We start from the raw sequence: 22,780 nt of genomic DNA, 5'->3' as shown, positions 1-22,780 counted from the left end.
GATCCTCATACGGGATTATTATGAAGATAACCATATCGTGCACAGCAGTGTTTAAATAGGATGCCGAAACGAAAGCAAGGGTGGGACAGCTGGTGACTGAAATCAAGGGTGAATGCAAGTGGAAGAGGGAATGAGAATGTGAGGGCAGGATGGTGGACAGTTTTGTTCGAAACCGAATGTTAACTTATGTTTCTGAAACTGTTAAATGTAACCAGCAGGGTTTTTATTAACGAGTCTACTGGGACAACATCTATACCCCAAAATAACTTCCTTTATAAAGAGCAATTCTGGGGAAAGAGCTTCAAAATTGAGTGTTTACTATGGAAAGCAATGGAGAGCTCCTGCTGATTACTTTTATTGTAGTTCTATTCAGCAATACTACAATCGCTAAACTTAATGCAATTTTCTTCCCCAAATTCCAGAGAATACCTTAAAGATCCTGTCTCTGTAAAGAAGAAGAAGAAACGCCGTGCGGATGTGGAGAATAGCAGCTTTGTTCACAGCCACATTGCTGACCATATTAATGAAACTATACATGATGGGAGTATGGCACTAAACTCGGAAGCAGACTGTGATAACTCTCAGGTGACACAGAGTGCCAAAAAGCACAAGAAAAAGAGAGTTCGTACATCGGAGGATATGGAGAATACCCACATTGGTAATGAAACCATACATGATTGGCCAGGTGGGAGCACATTATAAAACCTGATAAAGAAGAAAAAATAAAATAATATATATATATGTATATAAACATTCTTTGTAATATATATATTCAAAAGAAAGCACACTTGCATGGCTTGTAATGATACTTACAGGGTTATTCACTAAAATAACTAGGTATCTGCTTTATTGCAGCAATATGGTGCTTTAATTAACATGACTGATGTTTGTTGTTTTTTTGTTATTTTACACTTAGACATTATATTCACTCTTCTATGATAAATGTGCTCTGATAATGCAGGTCTTTGATTTCACACGTAGAACTGTTTTCAGTGTTCTGTCTTTCTTAAAACTTAAACAAGATACTTTTTTTTAATTTTTTTTTTTTTTTAGGGGACTCCACGTACTCTGAAGATCCTTCCTCTGTAAAGAAAAAAAAGAAGAAAAAGAAACGCCACGCAGAAGACATGGAGAATTACAGCTTTGTAGCTTCCGACGTCAATGAAAACATACATGATTGCCCACATGAGAGCACGGCCCAAAACCTGGAAACCACCCACGATGAGTCTCACGTGACACAGAGTGCCAAAAAACACAAGAAAAAAAAAGTTCCACTTACTGATGTTATTGAACCAGAGGAGTCCGAGAACACTATTGGTAACGAACAAGATTCTTCTACTCAGCTGACACAGAGTGCCAAAAAACGCAAGAAAAAAAAACGTCTTGAGTCATCTACCACTGATTTTATTGAACCGGAGGAGTCAGAGAACACAGCTGGTAATGAACAAGATTCTTCTACTATAAATGATCATCAACCTGCTAAGCTAGACCTTCCAGATAATGCAGAAGATCTGAAAGCAAAATCAGAAGATGACCTCAGGTGAGGAATATGTAATTGGTTGTTTTCAAACCTGGTCGATTCAGTTCTGTTCTAATTTAAAGATGATCTGTGCAGACTTATACGTCACTATGGATTGTTATGTTGTAGCACCATTAGCGCTGTGCACTAATTGGATGCACATTGGATATTCTATTCGAGAGCAAGCTTTTTTAAAACATTTTTTATAATTCTTTATTTTTGTTGTGCACGAAATTAACAATGGTTCTTGTATCGCCACAACAGCGGTTACAAGCGCGTCAGATTACATAACATTACAAGTATTTAATATACACAGATGCTGTCTAAAATATTGCGTCTTGTGGCTACAAGCTGGCACGGCACTTTTTTTTAGTAATTAAGGGAATCTTAGTCTTCGCAAACTTGTTACATGCTGAACGAGAGTGAGAATGTGTAAACTTAGAAACAAGGTATGATATGGCACATCCTGTCAGGCTGTCCAATTTAAGGGAATGCAAGGCAAATGTAACACAACAGGCTGAATTTAAGATTAGGGGAGATTCAGGCGGGACAGACATGGCACTTGCAAGTAAATGGGAAAAAAAAAACTAGGCATGCTTAATATTAAAAGCAAAAACGAAATGAAAAGTAGTGTAAGCCGTTCTGATTTAGCAAAAGAGAAGTTACCACTGAGAACAAACCTCCCTGTCTTAACATCATGTGTGTGAGAGGGGTTGTGGTGTGAGACAAGAGGATTGCATATCTGTTATAAACGAAAACAAACAAACCAGCAAAAACTATGGGCTATAAGTAAGCTTGTGCCCAGGAGATGCAAGGGGCATGCTCTGTTAGGCGATTTGCTTTTCAACCACACAGGTTCATCCTTCAACCAACTCCGATGTTTGGAAAGTGCTGGTGCTGTCCTGGAGGATATCCACAGGTAGTGGAGGACCGAGATGAGGTATAGCGTCCCTTTTGCCCTGGGTTACTACGTAGACCGGCATCTCAAAGCCACGGACTTGGTAGCTTATTGAGTCCAGGTCCCTCCTGCAAGTGCCCAGAGTCCTCTGGCACTGTCCCTTCATTCAGTGTTAAATCATTTTTAAGCACTTTAACAATAAATGAGGGTCCTTGGCCCACCCATAGCCCAGTGGCCCCTGCCAGAGGTGTGGCTAAGGTAGAAATTACACACTTCCTTGTAGCCATACTGTACGGACCGCCGTTCAGGGCTGCAAAGACCAGTTTTTAAACTGCCTTGGCTTGTCGTTGTTCAGAGTGCAAGTCTGGGCCGCAGCAGTCACAGTAGGCTTAGCTGTCCGCTGGTAAAATGCGTGCCAGAATCGGGTGAATGCTTGAGCAATGCACTTCTCGAGCGGGACTCTAAGTGCATGGGATGGCAATATTGCAAGCTTCCCTGCGGCGGCCATCTTGGGGCACATGCGGGAAGGGTTCTCTTCGCCGGATCCGTCGGTTGTAATTGCTGTGGGTCAGTTCTCAGGTAGGGACCGGGATATCCCCCACCGGTTCGGAGGGGGGGGAGGGGGACGGGCGGGGTGACAGTGCTACGAGCAGGCTTCCGAGAGTTGTGCACTCCGGGTCGGAGGATTGGGCGCTATCCCCAGGCGCCGGGCACACTAGGCCGCAAATAAGTAAAAGGTGTGTATCAGAGACCACATAGGGAGAAAAGATCCCCAAAACAGGTGTAATAGTAAACAATAATAAAAACCATAAGATACGACCTGTGCATAAGCGAGTGGCAGAGTCTTATCTATAAAATAAGAATAAAAAACATAACATAGTGTATACTGTATACTGAAAATATGAGAATAATATGAGGATGGACTACCACTCACATTTACCAGAGCCGTACCAGGCTCTGTATATCAGGCTCAAGGGTGCCAATTCAGGCTAGCGAAACTCCAAAGCAGAAATATGATGAATTCCGTGGTAAAAAATAATTTATTGGATGTATAAAAATATAAAATATCAAACTCCCGGTTACAAGGGGGTGGAACCCAAACAACAAATGATGTGAGATGAAGGTATCCACTTACCCCAAACAAAGTAAACCGTAGGAGTAAATATAGAGAACAAAATAAAATTCAATCAAATGATAAAATAACAGCAGACGCGTTTCGGCTCGGTGGCCTTCTTCCAGTGCTGATTTTCGGATCCTCGTGGCTTGCTTAAATGCGCCCGGCATTGCAGATCACCTGTGTGTGTTTTTCTTCCGTATACGTCACTTCCGGTAATTGCGAACGACGTCATTTCCGGTATCGTCAGTTGGAACGCACGGTGGAACGCATACAGCGTTCAGTGGTTTCCGGTCTCGGAAAAATTTGTATTTAAAACACTAGGCCGCAAAGCCTAATCGACGTGGGTTTGTGTCAGGCTGCAATCATCTGATCATATATCGGTACTGGCATGTTGGCGTTACAATAGCAGCAGCTACAATAGGACAAGTTTGCGTTGTTAGGAGGCTATTAAGCTGCCTTCAAGGAGTCAAGAGCTAGAGCTCCTAGAAAAGACATCTGGCCATATTGAGCAGCTCCCCCCCACCCCCGAGCAAGTTTTTTAACCCTATATTTTAGACGAACACTATGCAGCATTACTGCTTTAACTCACTGTAGTGATGGGGATGTCTAAAGTCCCTGGCACAATCTCCTGGTTTAATGTAAAACAATTTAAGATAACTGATGCTCTTCCCGGCGCTCTACTCAGATACCCCAAAATTCACTGATGCTGGGCTAACCTACCCCCCTCACTCTCGGCCTGCAAGTGTCAGATATTTTGGAAGAAATTGACAATGATAATGCAGATGTGTTCACTCAATATTATAAATTTGACCAAGACCTTCGGCTTGTATCCTACCTTTCCTAAACAGTGTTTATTATTAAACTTGGGGACGGGGGCGTGTCCTGACTGGAGAACTGAGCAGTCGCATGCACTAGCAGCTCCGTTCCCAATCAACCTCGGATGAGCAATTAAGCCGGGAAAAAATTAAAACTACACGGCTAAAAAGCAGAGATGTCACAACCTAAGGGGAAAAGGACCACTGACAGGTCAGAGAAGGCTAGCTTTTTCGCCTCCAGAGCCAGCCAGCAAAAGATTACGCAGACACATGAGCAGGCCCAAGATGGCGACGATGATAATGTGGAGCATGAGGAACAGACAGCGAATCAAGCACCCGCCTTAACACAGGACACAATGAAAGCACTGTTGGAGGAGATGTCCGATAAGATACTCACCAAACTTGATACAGCTATGAAAGACATCCATAAAGATCTCCGCGAGCTGGGCACAAGAACTTCGCACCTAGAAGACAAAATGGCGGAATATGAAACGGCCCATAATACCATGGCGGATACTATGGACGGCCTAATCACCAGGATTGAAGAGCAAGACGTTAAGATTGCGGACATGGAGGACAGGGCCCGCAGGAATAATCTGCGCATACGCGGTGTTGCAGAAACTGTAAGTACACCGGACCTTGTGGCCTACATTACAGGGCTCCTAAAATACCTCCTACCTGACTGGCCCCAGGAGATGCTCCTGATTGATAGGATACATCGCACGGTAAAACCGGGCTTCCTACCGCCGGACACCCCACGGGATGTGCTGCTCCGCATGCATTATTTCCACGCTAAGGATGCAGCACTCAATGCTAACAGAACGAAGAAATCCACGCCAGAGGAGTACAAAAGCATAACTATGTACGCGGACATTTCCACCTACACGCTGAAACGCCGGAGGGAGTTTAGGGACATCACTCAATCACTGAGAAACAGCCATCTCCCATACCGCTGGGGATACCCGACAAAGCTCCTCATAACCAGAAAAGGGAAGACAACAGTTGTGAAATCACCGGAGGAGGGGTACAATCTTCTCAAAACCTGGATATCACCTTACCTGACTCCACACACGAAGGAAGGAACGTCACTAGACTTTCCCCAGACTGGAAGAAATCAAAGAAACGCCAGAACTGACCACAAGCTAGACACCTACAACTTGGAGATGCCCTCTGAATGAAAGTGCTCAAGCTGGGAGAAGGCCAAGTTTGGGTAAAGTAATATATTATAAAAAAAAAAAACATAGACAAACAAGGGACTAATACACAGGCACTCTTTAAACGAGGGACAATTGTATGTAGAGACACAAATGAGGAGGCCTGCTTAAAACTGTTTTATTAATAGGAACAATTGGAAGCCAATACTGTGGGACTGGTTCATTACAGTACAAAAGACTGGCAGCCAAGCGGGAAAGCACCCATGACACAATAGATAAACCCAGGCCCTCCTAGATGACCAAACATACAGAGACGCTCTCCACGACTATCCAAACGCACGTAAACGCTGACTGACGACATTCCTTACCGCTTGCAAAAGACCACGACGACTTGACTGAGGTTAAGGGACGGAGAAGGTACCGGACGTGAAGCTTAGCTTCAACTCCAAGGCACGAAGACGCAGTGCCTAGCCACACTTATGGCAATGTTCAATGATGTATATACTTACGTTAGAGTTGTTAAGTTGTATTTTTTATTTCCTTATTGGGTTTATTCACACACCGTTTTACATGTTCATAGCAACAGCAGCCACCAGGCAGTAGAGGCCACACTGGGACATCCAACACAGAAAATTCTAACACTAGGAAACTTGAAACCTTGCAGGGTCACAATGCTGGTACACCCAGTGCTCAGGAGACTACAGTTCCAAGCCCAACAGACACCATCACTCGGCTCGAAAAGCTGGGAAGGAGTGATGGTTGTCATAAGAATAGAACAGACAGAATACCACATAACAAAACGCTATAGGAAACCACCGTGAAGATCTGTACTTACAATGTGCGGGGACTTAATAACCCCACGAAAAGACACCTACTTAGCAGGGAGGTCAAGTCATTAGACATTGATATACTGTGTCTACAAGAGACGCATTTTAGGCATAACGACCACCCGCAGATACTAACAGCAAATTTCCCACACCAATACCACTCCACATCACCATACAAATCCAAAGGGACTTCCATCCTTATAAGCAAACACGTTAACTTCATACCACACACCCACGACGTGGACAAGGGGGGCAGATATGTAATAGTAACGGGAACGATAAACTATATGCAATACACATTAGTGAGCGTATATGCACCTAACACCAACCAGAGGAATTTTCTACACAGCGTACTAAACAAACTTAACAAACTACAACAGGGCATTACGGTGATCTGCGGAGACTTCAATCACATACTGGACCCTAAATTAGACACCACACTGCCACAACACCGTCATAGGCATCGCCCGCTATCAAGACAGTGTAAAAGCATACAGAAACTCCTTCACGAACACCATCTCTACGACACGTGGAGAATTACACACCCGGAGACCAAGCAATTTACACACTTTTCCGCTGTTCACAATTCCTACTCCAGAATAGATGGATTCCTCATATCAGGCTCACATCTGGACCAAATACAGGCTTGCGATATACAACAGATCACATGGTCGGATCATGCACCAGTAATACTAGATATGAAAAACACATACGACTTTAAACACCGTAGCCCATGGAAGCTAAATAACTCATTATTACAGGACAGAACCTTTAGTAAAGATCTCAAAAATGATATAGACTCCTACTTCATGACTAACAACAATGGGGAAGTAACACCAATGACAATATGGCAGGCACACAAATCAGTGATTAGGGGCCTGCTGATCAGGAGAGCAGCGTACATCAAAAAAATCACCCACACCAAACTTAGTGAATGGAAAAAAGAACTATATGATCTTAACTCCCCAAACCAATTACATCCAAATGCAGAACTTAAACAAAAAATAGTGACCGTATCCAGACTAATACACCATCAGGCCCTAGAACAAACTCAGGCACATATGATGAAACTAAAAATAACGCATTATATGCAAGGAAATAAAGCGAGCAAACTACTAGCGTCCCACCTCAAAAAGAAACAAGCGAACCAAAAAATAGCTTACCTACTAGACATTAAGGGAAGGAAAGCCACCAAACCCAAAGACATAAGCGATGTGTTCGCCAAATACTACCATAACCTATACAACTTAAAAGAAGACAGCAACGGGGGGCGTGGCTTCAACGCTGAGGAGAGTGGACGCATGTCGGCTAAGCTCCCGCGGCGCGCATAACTAACGGCAAGTACTGGGGCACCTACCTACCCTAAACCAGCACGGGACCGGGTCCAACCATACAGGTCACAATGGGGAAGAAGGCGAAAAAGCTAAAAACCCTTACCGGGAGCGGCTCCCGCGATATCGCCGACCTCCTACAGCCGCGGCCTAGGCCCAAAATGGCGCCGCAACTGGACGTATTCTATTCATCCTCTGAGGAAGAGCTCCTAGACGCACCTGATGAAATACCTTGTTCAAGGAGCGTGAACAGCCCTCAAAGAGAGGAAGACCTGACAGCCCCAGCCACAAAAGGGGATATCAAAGCCCTATTAACAAATATAAGAGCCTTCTTCAATGCAGACTTGAATATTATACGTGAGGACATCACAGTAGTGACAGCAAGACTGCAGGCTAACGAGGATGCCATCACCTCCCTAACCCAAAAGCAAGTAAGCACCACCGAGCACTTGCTACAGCTCCAAGCATCACACAAAAGTATGCAGGTCAGACTGGATACCCAGGACGACGCAAGGAGACGTAATAATCTTAAAATCAGGGGCATAGCCGAATCAGTTACCGAACAGGAACTGCCCCATTTCTTACGCCGGCTATGGACTACCCTACTGCCACAGCGCTCTACGAAGGGCATTCAGGTAGACGGCTGCTACAGACTAGCCAAGTCAAATAGGGCCCCGGAGGGGGTTCCCCGAGACGTCCTGATACGTTTCCCGCTACTCCGCGACAAGCTGGCCCTGCAGGACGCTGCAAAATCCAGAACTCCTCTTAAGTTCGAAGAAATGCAACTCCAGTTCTTACAGGACTTATGCCGCTCTACTCTGGAATGGAGACGGTCTTTCCAACAAGTGACAAAGATCCTACGCTCTGCAGACATCGGCTACAAATGGGGACCTTCTCGAGCACTAATAGTCCATAAAGATGGGAACATACATCAGCTTTCCACCGCAGAGGACTCAGCGACATTCCTTCAAGGACTGGGCCTTACCATGTCTTCTGACAATACGGCACGTCCAAGTCACAGATGGGACATACGCAGGATTGTCCCTTTCACCCCACGCTCTGCAGAGGACACAGGCTGACTGATAAAGCACCAGCAGTCACAAGGAACTGGACTGATCCCCACACCAGTACCAGATACCGGTCAACCTCTGATGTTTATATGTTATAGTTTTAATGTTTCATTAGTATGCAGCACTGTTAGAGTTTCCGGGTCATAGTTAACACAGGTGACCCTAAGCGACCGCACACTCCTTACGACATGTCCCGCTATGAGGACACAGTCACCGGAGATTCCCCTCCGCTCTTCACCCCCCCCCCAACACTCTGGGGCAACTGAGTGTAAATAGCTAATCAACACACCCGATAGACCACAACATCGCCTAAGTATAAGACAGGACCACTGCTTCCATACATAAGACCCAAAGGGCTGGGTCACACTCCTAGGCCCACGGTCTCGGCACCATTATCACGCCCTACATTACGTAACACAACGTGTAAATATGAGACATACATCATTTATATACTGCTTGAGCACTGTACCACTTTATCAGTACACTCCTACCTGACACAGACGCTAAGTGTTGTATTATGTCAACTAGCAAAGTGTTTACTACCGTAATTCAACATCACATTACTGCTCTCTACTGTGCTAAGGCTACTAAAATGTGGCAGACGAGGGCTGTCGTGACGCAGTACCTGTTTTTGCTTATGTTGTCTTTATTTTGCTTTGTGTTTTTTTTTCTTTCTTTTTGTTTGTTTATTATGCCCTTTGGGCAAAACGGAGCTATCTCCACCTAAGAAAATTACTACCGGTACCCAGTGGCACCATTACAATATTGTTCAGCATAACAACTCAGCATGTCTATATTAGCTAACAGCTCTACGCATCTCCTCAACTATACTTACCATACTACTATACAATGTTTAGTTACATGCCCAAGTTTATGCAAAGGTCAGCCACTCTCCTGTAACAATAGCTCCTTCTACTAGTCAGCCTGCAATCTAAGCATGATACCGGAGAAACTGACGGAAGCCAAGCACAGAGAGATGGACACAGGTTTCTTCAGGAAGGAAGAGATTCTTTATTGGATCACCGATCGGGACTCAGAGGGACTAGCGTCACCAAAATACCACAAGTTCTGAGCCCCGGACAATAGTGCAGGCTCCTTATATAGGCATATAACTCCTCCCATATTAAGCTCCACCCGCACATTCTCTTAACCAATCAACACAAATAAGAATTAACTTCCTGTTTGACCGCATGGCTTGTCCAGCACAATGGAGGAGGGGGAATACTATATCCTGTATTCTTGCACATGCTCCGTACACTACTGATCGTATCTTGCCTCGTGCAACCAACTGATCGATACGTCAGCATATGCACGTACACATGCCACGTGGTAATCTCGGCCTACTAAATTTATTTTTACCGAGATTCCACCACATTCCCCCCTTTGATGCCTCTTGATATTTTACAATTACTTGAGGCATCACATAACCTTAGTTTTGCTTACACCGCAAGTTACCTTGAACCAGACCAGACTTATCTTATGATGTGAATCTTTTAACACTCATCTTCCTGCATTGGTTCTCCCTGATCTAGAGCCTTATACTTATATATCGCCATTATCTGTGCAGCAGCCTTCCTCTCTGCTATACTTCCTATCAGGCTTTGCACAGACCTAACTACTAGGGGTATAAGACACGGTAGGAGTAGACACAACAGTAAAATCAGTAGGACTCCACCTACCACTGCCTTAAGCCCTCCAAACCACTCATACCAGCTACCAAACCAACTACTTGGATTATACCCTTTCCATACCTGAGTAGGCACATGCGCTAGTTTAACCATATGGCTAGTAAGCTCAGCTATTGCTTGCCCTTCGTCGTCTATTTGAAGACAGCAATTGCTTAGGTTAAACTTCCCACATACACCTCCCTCTACTGCCAAAAGGTAATCCAAGGCTAATCTATTTTGGTAGACTGCTGTCCTCATCCTGGTGTTATGCTTCGCTAGAAGATTGAGCGCTTGTGATGTTTCGTTAGTGATAATCTCAACCACCGCCTGTAATCTTATAATGCGGTTGAGCATATAAATAGGGGTTCTATAACCAAAGGTACCATCTTCTGCCCACGTGGCTGGCCCATAATAATCTATGATACGCTGGGGAGGCCATTCATTATCTTCCCAGGTGCCTATCTCTATGGGCCCCCTTTTCTTCCTATGATTCACATCATACACTTTAACACCTAAAGTCTCACCTGTTTCAATAGGTAACAAGAAGAAGGATGGTTTGAGCATACCCAACACACATGCCCCTTCCCAGTCCTGTGGCAGCTCCGAATAGGCTTTCTTACCACAGATCCAGTACAAATTTGCTGGGGCTCTCCAGGTAGATGTGATGGATAAATCAAACCACACGTCCTTTAAATTGGCGTATCTAGCAAACGGGTTAGATGGTTCTGAGACATTTGAAGCCGACCACCAAGTTGTATTCTTTGTATCATCATCATAAGCTTTTTGCCCTAGACAAGTTAATTCTCCTACAGAAGTGTTATACATTATTCCTTTCCTTGCTATGCAAACATAACCTATGATGGAGGTCTTTAATCTCCACTCAGATTTACCTCTAACACTCATATGATAATCGGCTTGTGTAGATATTAGTTGGTCAACTGCCTCAGAACCGGACATTACCTCCTTTGCTTCCCAAGGCCATTGGTCTCCCATGTTAGTACCTCCACACACATAGCAGTTGGTAACATTAAGACTACTGGCAATACTTTCAGCTAGGTCAATGAACAGGTTTTTAGCGTTATGGGGGATCTTATTATCTATGCTCATCTCTTCATAAAAGGAATGGTATACTTGATGAGTCTGGGAGGATACCGTATCAGTCTCTATTCCTATAAACAATAATGTCCCAGGATCTAAACCCGTCCCGTATATCTGAAACCCAAATAAATTTTCCATACTTATCTAGGAACTTATCAGGGTTATTTATAAGTATATGGATGGGATTACATTCCATAGACTTACAATATGGGCTAGTCGGCAACTTAGTCACTATCATGTCTTTATCTACTGTCTGTCCCCAAGTCGCCCACCCCACACAAGACCAATATGGGCAAAAGTTATAGTCTTTATTTGGGCATCTAGGACTTACATATTTATTTTTACTACTGGGACAAATATATTTATCATTAGACCCATACGTCCTCTCCCATCTAAGATCCCCGCATACATTCCACGGTTTTCTACCACTTGATATCGCCTTACATGCATCAAATAGCAGAACACCCGAAGAATATACGGATTCTAACACCGTCTTATTAATTAGGGTCCCCTGAGGATCTCCATTCCTGAGAGTCAACCAAATTGTACGAGGTTGATACTCTGGACTGAAGCACTTAGGTTCTCCTACTCCTAAATGGCACACACTATAGTCTATATTTAGGTATCTACATCTTGATACCTCACCTTTACATTCGTATTGTGAATGCCAAATTAGGGTTTGGGAAATATGGTTACCTGTTCTCGTAGTCTTAATGCATACCTCACAGCTAGGAGTGTCGGTACCTCTACCTTCCTGAATATAAAAACACATATAAATAAACACAATCAAAAGCACATCTTTCGCCGTCATCCTCAGTCTTCGTCCGTGCTTCCAGGATGTGAGGGCTGCAGGGAATGGAGTTCTGCTCGTCTTCACAGGTGTCCCTTCGAGACTTTCCTGGCTTATACACTATGTGTTGGTAAGCGGACAGGCTTTATTATGGCCTTCTCACTCACACCTGTAACAATAAAATTTGTAATCCACAATAATTCCTCGTTACTCCGACTGAGTAGTGCGTTTCAACCGGATCTTGCAGGGATTCTCTGGATCTGCTGTAACTTGCCAAGAATCGACTGCTGCTGGTTTAACCCTGGAGTGATGTATCCACGGAGTCACTTCTGCTACTTTTAGCGCTGTAGGGGTAGACAAAAGAACAACATAAGGACCTCTCCACTTGGGCCCTAACGGTACATTATTCCACTCTTTAATCCATACTTGATCTCCTGGATGATAACTATGAACAGGGGGATAAATATTCACAGGTAATCTATCTTGTACCCATTTCTGTACCTCCTCCATAGTCTTACCCAACTCTACAACCTGCTGCCGGGTAATTCCTTCTCCCAACTGACTCAAATCCCCCCTTAAGTTACCAAGTACGGGAGGTGGTCGCCCATACATAATTTCAAAAGGAGAGAGGCCCATCCTTCTGGTAGGGGTACTGCGGATTCGCAATAGAGCTATAGGTAAGAGAACGTTCCACTTAAGTTGGGTTTCCTGACACATTTTAGCCAACTGGTTCTTAATAGTTCTATTCATTCTCTCTACCTTACCAGAACTCTGGGGTCTATATGCAGTATGAAGCCTCCACTTTATACCAAGCATATGAGTCAGTTGTTGTAGGCACTGATGAACAAAAGCTGGACCATTGTCCGATCCTATAGAACAGGGTAGTCCATATCGGGGTATTATTTCTCGTAGCAGGAATCTCACAACTTCTCCTGCTTTCTCTGTACGAGTAGGACATGCTTCTACCCAGCCTGAATAGGTGCACACAATTACCAGCAGGTAACGATGTCCACCCGATTTAGGCATCACTGTAAAGTCTATTTGTAGATCGGACATGGGGAGTCCCCCCATAAACTGGACTCCTGGTGGCTTTACTGGTCCTTGTCTTGCATTATTCTTAGCACACGTTACACATCTTCGTACAATGGCCTGAGTCAAGTTGGACAATCTTGGTATGTAGAAATGTTTTCTGAGAGATTCTTCAGTACTGTCTCTCCCAGAATGTGTCCCGTTGTGATAATTTTGGACAATTTCTACTGCTAGTGATGCTGGTATGACTATTCTTCCATCTTCTAGCTGATACCACTTGTTCTCCAGATACTTTCCCGGTTCAGTCTTTAACCACTCCTCTTCTTGAGCTGTATAAACTGGAGTCCATTGGGACAGTGGAGTTGGTATAAGAGCAGCTATATGCCCCACATACTCCTGTCTTCCTGATTCAGCAGCACGCTTAGCTGCACTATCTGCCATCCGATTTCCTTTGGTTACATCACCATCTCCTCTCAGATGCGCTCGACAATGTATAATACCGACTTCTTTCGGCTCCCACACTGCTTCCAATAGTTGTAGGATTTCGGCTGCGTATTTGATTTCTTTGCCTTCTGAATTCAGTAGTCCTCTTTCTTTATACAAAGCTCCGTGGGCATGAGTGGTTAAGAACGCATACTTAGAGTCCGTATAGATATTCACTCTTAAACCTTCAGCCAATTGTAACGCTCGTGTTAGTGCTATTAATTCTGCCTTTTGTGCTGATGTTCCTTTTGCCAGTGGCCGAGCTTCTATCACCTTGTCTATTGTTGTTACTGCATATCCTGCATAGCGGATCCCTTCTTTCACATAACTACTGCCGTCGGTATAATATTGAACATCGGGGTTCTGGATGGGAAAATCACGAAGATCTGGTCTACTTGAAAATACTTCATCCATTACTTCCAAACAATCATGTTGACTTTCAGTAGGTTGCGGCAAAAGGGTAGCTGGATTTAAGGTGTTTACAGTCTCTAAATGCACTCTTGGGTTTTCACACAACATTGCTTGATACTTGGTCATACGGCTGTTACTAAACCAATGATTTCCTTTGTAATCCAACAACGTCTGTACTGCATGTGGGACTCGTACATAAAGTTCTTGACCCAGAGTGAGTTTATCGGCTTCAGCTACTAGCAGGGCGGCTGCAGCTACGGCTCTTAGACAAGGTGGAAGTCCGCTGGCCACTGCATCCAGTTGCTTAGACATGTAGGCAACAGGTCTTTGCCATGATCCCAAGTACTGTGTCAATACTCCCACAGCCATTCTTCTTTGCTCGTGTACATATAAGTAGAATGGTCGTGTGTGATCAGGTAGACCTAATGCTGGGGCACTCATCAAAGCCTTCTTCACATCTTCAAATGCCGTTTGCTGTTCTTGGGTCCATAAGAAGGGGTCGTGCTCTGTACCTTTGATGGCTGCGTACAGGGGTTTTGCTAGTATCGCATAGCTGGGAATCCATATCCTACAGAAGCCTGCTGCCCCCAAGAATTCTCGCACTTGTCTTCTATTCTTGGGTATTGGTATTTGGCAGACAGCTTCTTTTCTCTCTGGCCCCATAATTCTTTGACCTTCAGAGATATGGAATCCCAGATACTTGACAGTTGGCAAACACAACTGAGCCTTCTTTCTAGACACCTTGTATCCTGCCTTCCAGAGAATGTGTAGTAGATCGTGCGTTGCTTGCTGACATTTTTCTTTTGTAACTGCTGCTATCAACAAGTCATCTACATATTGTAACAAGACACACTCTCCTGGGATGGACTCGAAATCCAGTAGATCTTGACTTAGGGCTGAACCAAATAGGGTAGGTGAATTTTTAAACCCTTGGGGCAGTCTTGTCCAAGTCATTTGGCGTTTTGAGCCCGTTACAGCGTTCTCCCATTGGAAAGCGAAAATACATTGACTTTCTGCGGCAATTCGGAGGCAAAAGAAGGCATCTTTGAGATCTAAGACTGTGAAGTAAGTAGCCCCGCCCGGAATTAAAGCAAGCAGGTTATATGGATTGGGTACAACTGGATGTATACTAACAACCGCATCATTGACTGCTCTCAAGTCCTGCACAGGTCGATACTCATCTGTACCGGGCTTTTGAACAGGCAGCAATGGGGTGTTCCAGGGGGAAGTACAGAATTTTAGGATACCATACCGTATGAACTTATCCAGATAGGATTGGATGTTCTTCTTAGCCTTCTGCGGGATGTGGTATTGTCTTAGGCTTACTGGATAAACCCCAAGTTTTAGTTCAATTTTTATAGGTGGAATATTGCGGGACAGTCCTGGTGGGTTGTTCTCTGCCCAAACTCCTGGTATGTTAAATAATGTCTCATCACTCCTAGGGTTTTGGCTAGTCAACGCTGTATAAAGTCGCCACTCTTCTTCCTTTGGTACGGATAAAGTCATAATACCTGAAGGTCCATTAAACTTTAAGGATGTTGTTCCATTTGGTAGGAACGTAATCTGCGCTTGTAATTTTGACAGCATATCACGTCCCAGCAATTGGACTGGACATTCAGGCATATAAAGGAATTGATGTTTTATTACGTGGCCTCCCAATGTACAGAGTCGACTTTTAAGAACCGGTCTTTCAGCACTTCTTCCAGTTGCTCCTATCACAGTAATAGTCCTTCCAGATGGAGGAGCAACTAGGTCAGTCACCACTGAATGTTCAGCACCAGTGTCGATCATGAACGCACTCCTTTTTCCCCCTATTGATACATCGACCATAGGCTCCGCTCGACCAAGGGGGATGGAGCCCGGTCGGTATCAATAGTCCTCCATGACCGTGTCAGCCAATCCTACGAAGTCCCTACCTTCTCTATCGCGGGACCTTTGCGCTGCTGGAATATACCTGTCTTCCCTAACACTTCCTCTGTTCCCATTACTCCCTCTATAACCATTACTCCCTCCGGGGCCTCCTCTACCTCTCGCTCTGCCTCTAAAGTTTCCGTAGCCTGCCCTGGGTTGGTCTCTCTCGTACTGCTCTCTTTGAGCATTCGTTCCTCCAATGCCCTTCTTCCTTGCAATACGCGCACTGATCCCTACTCAAAGGCTCCCTATTCCATCTATTATTGCCTCTATCTAGGCCCCGTTTATCTACGCCTGCGATCGCTACCGCTAGCATATCAGCCTTTTTACGCATCTTGCGCTCTTCCTCTTTCTTACTTTCTGTATCCCTGTTCATATAGACCTTATTTGCTACCTCCATTAGTTGGGTGATGGACATACCTGCAAACCCTTCTAACTTTTGTAGCTTGCGCTTAATATCTCCGTATGCTTGGCTGACAAAGGCGGAGTTAACCATTCGGGAATTGTCTGCGTCTTCCGGATTAAAGGGGGTATACAAGCGGTATGCCTCCAATAATCGGTCATAAAAGACACTGGGCGCTTCATCGCTTTTCTGGATCACCTCAACTGTCTTCGACATGTTAATGGCTTTCTTTCCTCCTGCTTTCATGCCAGCAATTATAGCGTCTCTATAGGCTCTGAGTTGAACCATGTCAGCACCATTTACGTTCCAATCGGGATCAGTGTTGGGATAATGTGTTGCGGCCCATGCTGCTGGATTAGCTTGGTTCAAAGCACGGGCTCTATCCTCTAGTGCTTTAATGGCTGCTTGATTTATTCTTGTCCTTTCCTCATTGTTAAATAAAGTCATTAGTAACTGCTGGCAATCAGCCCATGTCGGATTATGCGTCTGTACTATTGAGGTGAACAGATCAGTCATGGCTTGTGGTTTCTCAGTATACGAGGAATTATGGGTCTTCCAGTTTAAAAGGTCGGTTGTAGTAAATGGGACATATACGAAGACAGGGTCAGCGTGTGCCATTTGACCTGCGGCATCGATATAAGCTGACCCGGGATTTAGGCGAAGAGGCATCTGATAGTGCTTTAATTGTTGGGCACCAGTCAACTGTCGGGTTTGGATGGGGCTACGTAGAGAGGCGTCAGTCATGGGTTCCGGTCGGGGAGAGATAGGGTATGGGGATGTGGGAGGTTGGTTTTGGGAAAAGGTCGTAAATAAAACACTTCGAGCCGAGCTAGATGAAGCTTGACCGGAAGTCTGAAGTGGCGCCAAATCAGGATATTCGTTTCTAATGGGGGTGGGTTCTGGTTCCGGAAGGGGAGATTTAGTACGAGGGGGGGTGGATCCTGTACTGGAGGAGGAAGCGGAAGTGGATGGGGGTAATGAGGGGAGGGGTGCAGGACTTCCTGCGTTTGCATCACTTCTTCTTAACGGAAAGTAAGGGGGCGGCAAAGGGATCTCGGACTCAGGGGGCGTGTCCAAAATGGGCCTAACACCAGTCCTAGTGGACGAACAAGTCCTAGCTACCATGAGGCGACACTGCTCCTCGTGGCATGTCTGGAGCCATTTTGGCGAGTCATTTACGGCCTGTCTCCAACAGTCAATATAAGGAAACTGGCCGTAAAGTTCAGGCCTACCTGATACAGCCACGTGTAAGCGCTGTACCAGAGTTAGATCCAAACTGCCACGTGGCGGCCATGCCGCAACCAAAGTAGGCCACTCCCTAGTGCACAAAGTAACCAAACGTACAGGAGACATCTTAACCCCAAAATCACAAGTTTTGAATCCCTTTTTAAAATTCTTCACCATACAACCTAAGGGATCCGGAATCGTTGACTGCGACGCACCCATACTTAACAATGGAACGTCGTCGACAACGAATACTATACACGCGTACTATTCAACAGTCACACCCGTTTCCTCTGGCAACAGCACCACGTGGTACGGTTACCAAGTGAAACGTACACAATAACAATAAACACTCAGGGAATTCCCGTACACACACAGCTGTTACACCAGTCACTATATAATCAATATTATGCCCTTTGGCGTAACTATACAGTCACCCACGCTATAATTCTCTATATACGAATTACCCGTCTATAACACACCCCAGTAACATCGTCTTTTACAAATAGCGGTTACAGTACGGTTAGCATAGATCAAAGCACAAGTTAAGGTCACAATACAATTATTAGTGGTTATGGTGTTAAAACATGCAATGGACGACAGTGATTAGTACTTATATACAGTGTCAGTAAATATACAGGGTTATGGTACCGTGCACTATAATACAGCAACACACTATTAACACTCTCGCTAGACGGCTGAGCTCGCGCTATCTAACAAGATATACACTTTACTAAAACAATCGTTAACACATTTACAATTCCCAACTAAACTATTGGCCAGTACCTTGATGGACTACCTAAAACTATATACACCCGTTTTGGTTAGCCACACTGCCCAATCACCACATATATAGCGAGCTAGAGAACCGAATTTACACAGGCGCCTCTTAGTCGCACTATCAAAAGTCTAGTGGGTTCCAAATTTACACGCCTTCCCACTTAGCCCAGATAGGATGAGAACTAGCGAACCGAATTTACACAGGCGCCGCTTAGTCTCCCGGTCCCTCCGACCTAGCGAACGTAATATACACCCTAGAACGCTAGTCTAGACAAGACACCGGTGTCCGGCTAGGGCTATTTACACCAGGACCCCGCCTGACTAACAGAATCAAACGGTCTGACTAAAGAGCGTTCGATCGAGCGGTGCGCCTTCGCTCCTTCCCTCCGACAGAGGGGGCAGATACACAGATTCAAAACCCCTTTGGGCCTACCGCACAATCGGTATACCCCTAGTGGGTCCTGCCGTCTAAAACAGCAGTTGTCTTACCTCCTCGTTCCTGAACCTGAGTTCACACTCATCGACGGGGACACCCCAGCACTTCTCACGTAGAGGCCGATGATCTCCTGGACAACAGACCAGTGGCGCCGAGACGAAGGGAGGTCCACGCAGAAGTTCAGGGGTGCAGCCGTAGAGAACGTGGGCAAAGATAGACCGTCTCACGCCTCTGCCTCTCAGCTACCGTTGAACGATGAGCTTCCCGGCCAATGCACCAAATGATACCGGAGAAACTGACGGAAGCCAAGCACAGAGAGATGGACACAGGTTTCTTCAGGAAGGAAGAGATTCTTTATTGGATCACCGATCGGGACTCAGAGGGACTAGCGTCACCAAAATACCACAAGTTCTGAGCCCCGGACAATAGTGCAGGCTCCTTATATAGGCATATAACTCCTCCCATATTAAGCTCCACCCGCACATTCTCTTAACCAATCAACACAAATAAGAATTAACTTCCTGTTTGACCGCATGGCTTGTCCAGCACAATGGAGGAGGGGGAATACTATATCCTGTATTCTTGCACATGCTCCGTACACTACTGATCGTATCTTGCCTCGTGCAACCAACTGATCGATACGTCAGCATATGCACGTACACATGCCACGTGGTAATCTCGGCCTACTAAATTTATTTTTACCGAGATTCCACCACAAGCATACCATAAAAACTTTAAAAATGTGCGATATATACAATTGCCATAACTCGGTTTTATATGTCTTGTTGTCAATCTGTGTGCAGAGGCTGTTGTGGCTTACTGAACACTATGTTATTTCTTTGCACGCTATAAATAAAGAATTAAAAAAAAAAAAAAAAGAAGACAGCAACACTGTCCAACCCACAGAAACGAGTATCCAAGATTACCTAACACAGATTACTCTACCAGAACTCACGATACCACAAAAAGCAGACTTAATTAAACCGATAGATGCCCAAGAAATTATGTCTGTTATTAAAACGCTACCTACAGGCAAATCACCTGGACCGGATGGTCTAACAAACCTGTACTACAGAACATTCAGCGAGACACTAGCACCTCATTTAGCCACGTCCTTCAATTATGCAACATCCACGAAGTCGCTCCCGCAAGCCATGTCGCTAGCCCATATAGTCACACTACCGAAACCCAACAAACCCGCTACGGTCCCACAAAACTTCAGACCCATTTCATTGCTAAACACTGATGCGAAAATCTTTGCGAAACTGTATGCAACAAGATTAGGGCAGATCATACCACATATCATACACAGCGATCAGGTGGGATTTGTAAAGGGAAGACAGGGATCCGATAGCACAAGGAAAATATTAAACCTGCTGCACAAACTTCAGACACACGGACCGGGCGGCCTCTTCGTATCCTTGGATGCGGAGAAGGCCTTTGACAGGCTGCACTGGGGATTTCTCAAGGCAACTTTAACAAAGTTTGGGATACCACAGGAATTCACAGCAGTGGTGGAAACACTATACAGCGCACCTACAGCACAAGCCCTGAACTCAGGCTTCCTGTCAGAGCCCTTCCACCTAACAAACGGCACCCGACAGGGCTGCCCCTTGTCACCACTGCTTTACATTCTGGCCCTTGAACCCTTAGCTAGCAAAATCAGAGCTAATACAAACATACATGGCATACAGATAGGAAATACGGAATACAAAGCAGGACTGTTTGCTGATGACGTAATCCTGACGCTCACACAACCACTCGTCTCACTACCCAATCTTCTCAACGAAATCAACACATATGGGGAACACTCTTACTACAAACTCAACCTTAATAAAACACAAGCTATGGGGATGGGAATATCCACTAAAATACTGACACAACTTAAAGAAGGATTTCAGTTTGATTGGAGAGAGGATTACCTCACATTCCTAGGTCTGAGGATCCCAAAACACCCTGCGCAATTATTAGAGTTAAACTATGGCAGGCTACTACGGGAGATAGGGGACACATAGTTGGGAGGGCAAATTCCTGTCCTGGATAGGCAGAATGGGGGCCATAAAAATGATGCTACTACCCAAGTACCAATACTTATTACGCACTTTGCAGATATTCCTCCCGAACTCGTACCTTAATAAACTACAACAGATAATCACGAGATTTATATGGGCAAACAAGAAACCTAGAGTAGCCACAAAACTCCTGAGCAAACCACTGAAACATGGAGGCCTGGGTCTCCCGAATGTACACATGTACTATAGGGCTGCCATACTATCAGCCTTACAAACACACGAAACACGGACAAAAGGGGAAAGACCACAATGGGAGGAGATAGAATCTGCTGAGGGATGCCACAAAGGCATAAAATGCCTGTTTTGGGTACCACATAAATTAAGACCAAAACCCTTACACGTACTCCCGACAACAGCGCTACTGCTGGATGTATGGGATTCCACAACACGACAAATGGGACACATTAGCGAATGGGCACTGCAGACACCGATGCAGAGTCTGTCCATAGCAAACCCCACTCTAAACATTCGCCCGTGGATGCAAGCTGGATGCTCCAGGGTAGGCCAACTAATCTGTGAGGGCAAAACCAAACAATATTCTGACTTGCGACAAGAATACACTCTGCCAAATAGCACATTATTCTCTTACCTCCAAATAAAACCTCTGTTGGAAAACAATATAAGTAAAACTTCCTCCCAACCCCTAAAAAACTGCTGTATACAATAAGCGAAACAGGCAACATGCCAAAAAAACTGCTATCCACACTTTACGCAACCCTGAATGATAGCCCACCCAACGATGCACTTGATAAATTTAGAGAGGACTGGCACAAGGACATACACAAACAATTTACAGATTCTCAATGGCAAAAAGCTTTTGTGGCACACAAGGGAAGGTCACGATGCTCCTCACATGTGGAGCTGATGAGAAAAATCCAGTATAGGTGGTACATGGTGCCGACCAGGTTAGCAAATATATATCCAAACACATCAAAACTATGCTGGAGGTGCAGGGAAGAGGGGGGTAGTATGTACCATATATGGTGGATGTGCCCAAAGATAAAGGGATACTGCGAGCAGGTGGGGGGGCTTATTAATGATGCCTTACACACGAATATAGCGCTGCAGCCGGAGAATGGACTGCTTTTCATGATTCCAGATGCGCTCAACAAGGCACAAAAGACACTCCTGTTTCACATACTGATAGCTGCAAATACATTGATAGCACGGGCTTGGAAACAGACCATTTGCCCTAAACAAACTGAGCTCCTATCTCAGATCGCTCTGAACCTAACGTATGAAACCAAGCTCACGACAAACTATACTGCCCCAACTCATCTTCTAGAGGCCAAACAAAATTGGGATTTGTATACAATAGGGAGGGGACAAATGGACCCCGCTTCCTAACACACAAGCCCAAACGGCATAAGAAAGAGGCTATACGACAGGAGAACTGCTTGACAATACAAGGGTATTATGACCGCTAAATAAGCTTTACATAGCCAACAATGTCGATAGTCAGCTTATGTATAGAAGGCTAATGTGAACACCGACTGTCAGGACACCAGTGGTTGAACCTACCCTACTGTAAAATGTTTCAGGCACCAGGAGCGCTGAGAAGGCTCTGCGTAGCCAAAGCAGCCAAAATTGTTGACATTTTGCTTAAATATGAAATGTTGGAATGAATATAGGATGCTAAGACACCAGTGTTTGAACAGACCCTACTGTAAACTGTTTTGTTCTTTTTGATAACATGCTGTGCAATATATGAATAGCATGAGGTTCTGTCGAACCTAGAAGCACTT

General features: G+C 44.8%; 1 protein-coding gene across 1 annotated transcript in view; it reads left to right on the top strand.

The window, feature by feature from the left end:
• The window catches only part of TTF1 (transcription termination factor 1), a 75,954-nt gene that overhangs the window by 2,570 nt on the left and 50,604 nt on the right, over positions 1-22,780 (top strand). The window contains exons 4-6 of the mRNA XM_063432484.1: positions 423-685; positions 1,054-1,232; positions 1,344-1,540. Coding sequence (XP_063288554.1) covers positions 423-685; positions 1,054-1,232; positions 1,344-1,540 — 639 coding nt within the window. The remainder of the gene's footprint in view (positions 1-422; positions 686-1,053; positions 1,233-1,343; positions 1,541-22,780) is intronic.

This window comes from Pelobates fuscus, chromosome 9, assembly GCF_036172605.1.
Source record: "Pelobates fuscus isolate aPelFus1 chromosome 9, aPelFus1.pri, whole genome shotgun sequence".
Classification (NCBI taxonomy): Eukaryota; Metazoa; Chordata; class Amphibia; order Anura; family Pelobatidae; genus Pelobates; species Pelobates fuscus.
This window is presented reverse-complemented; position numbering and strand designations above follow the sequence as displayed.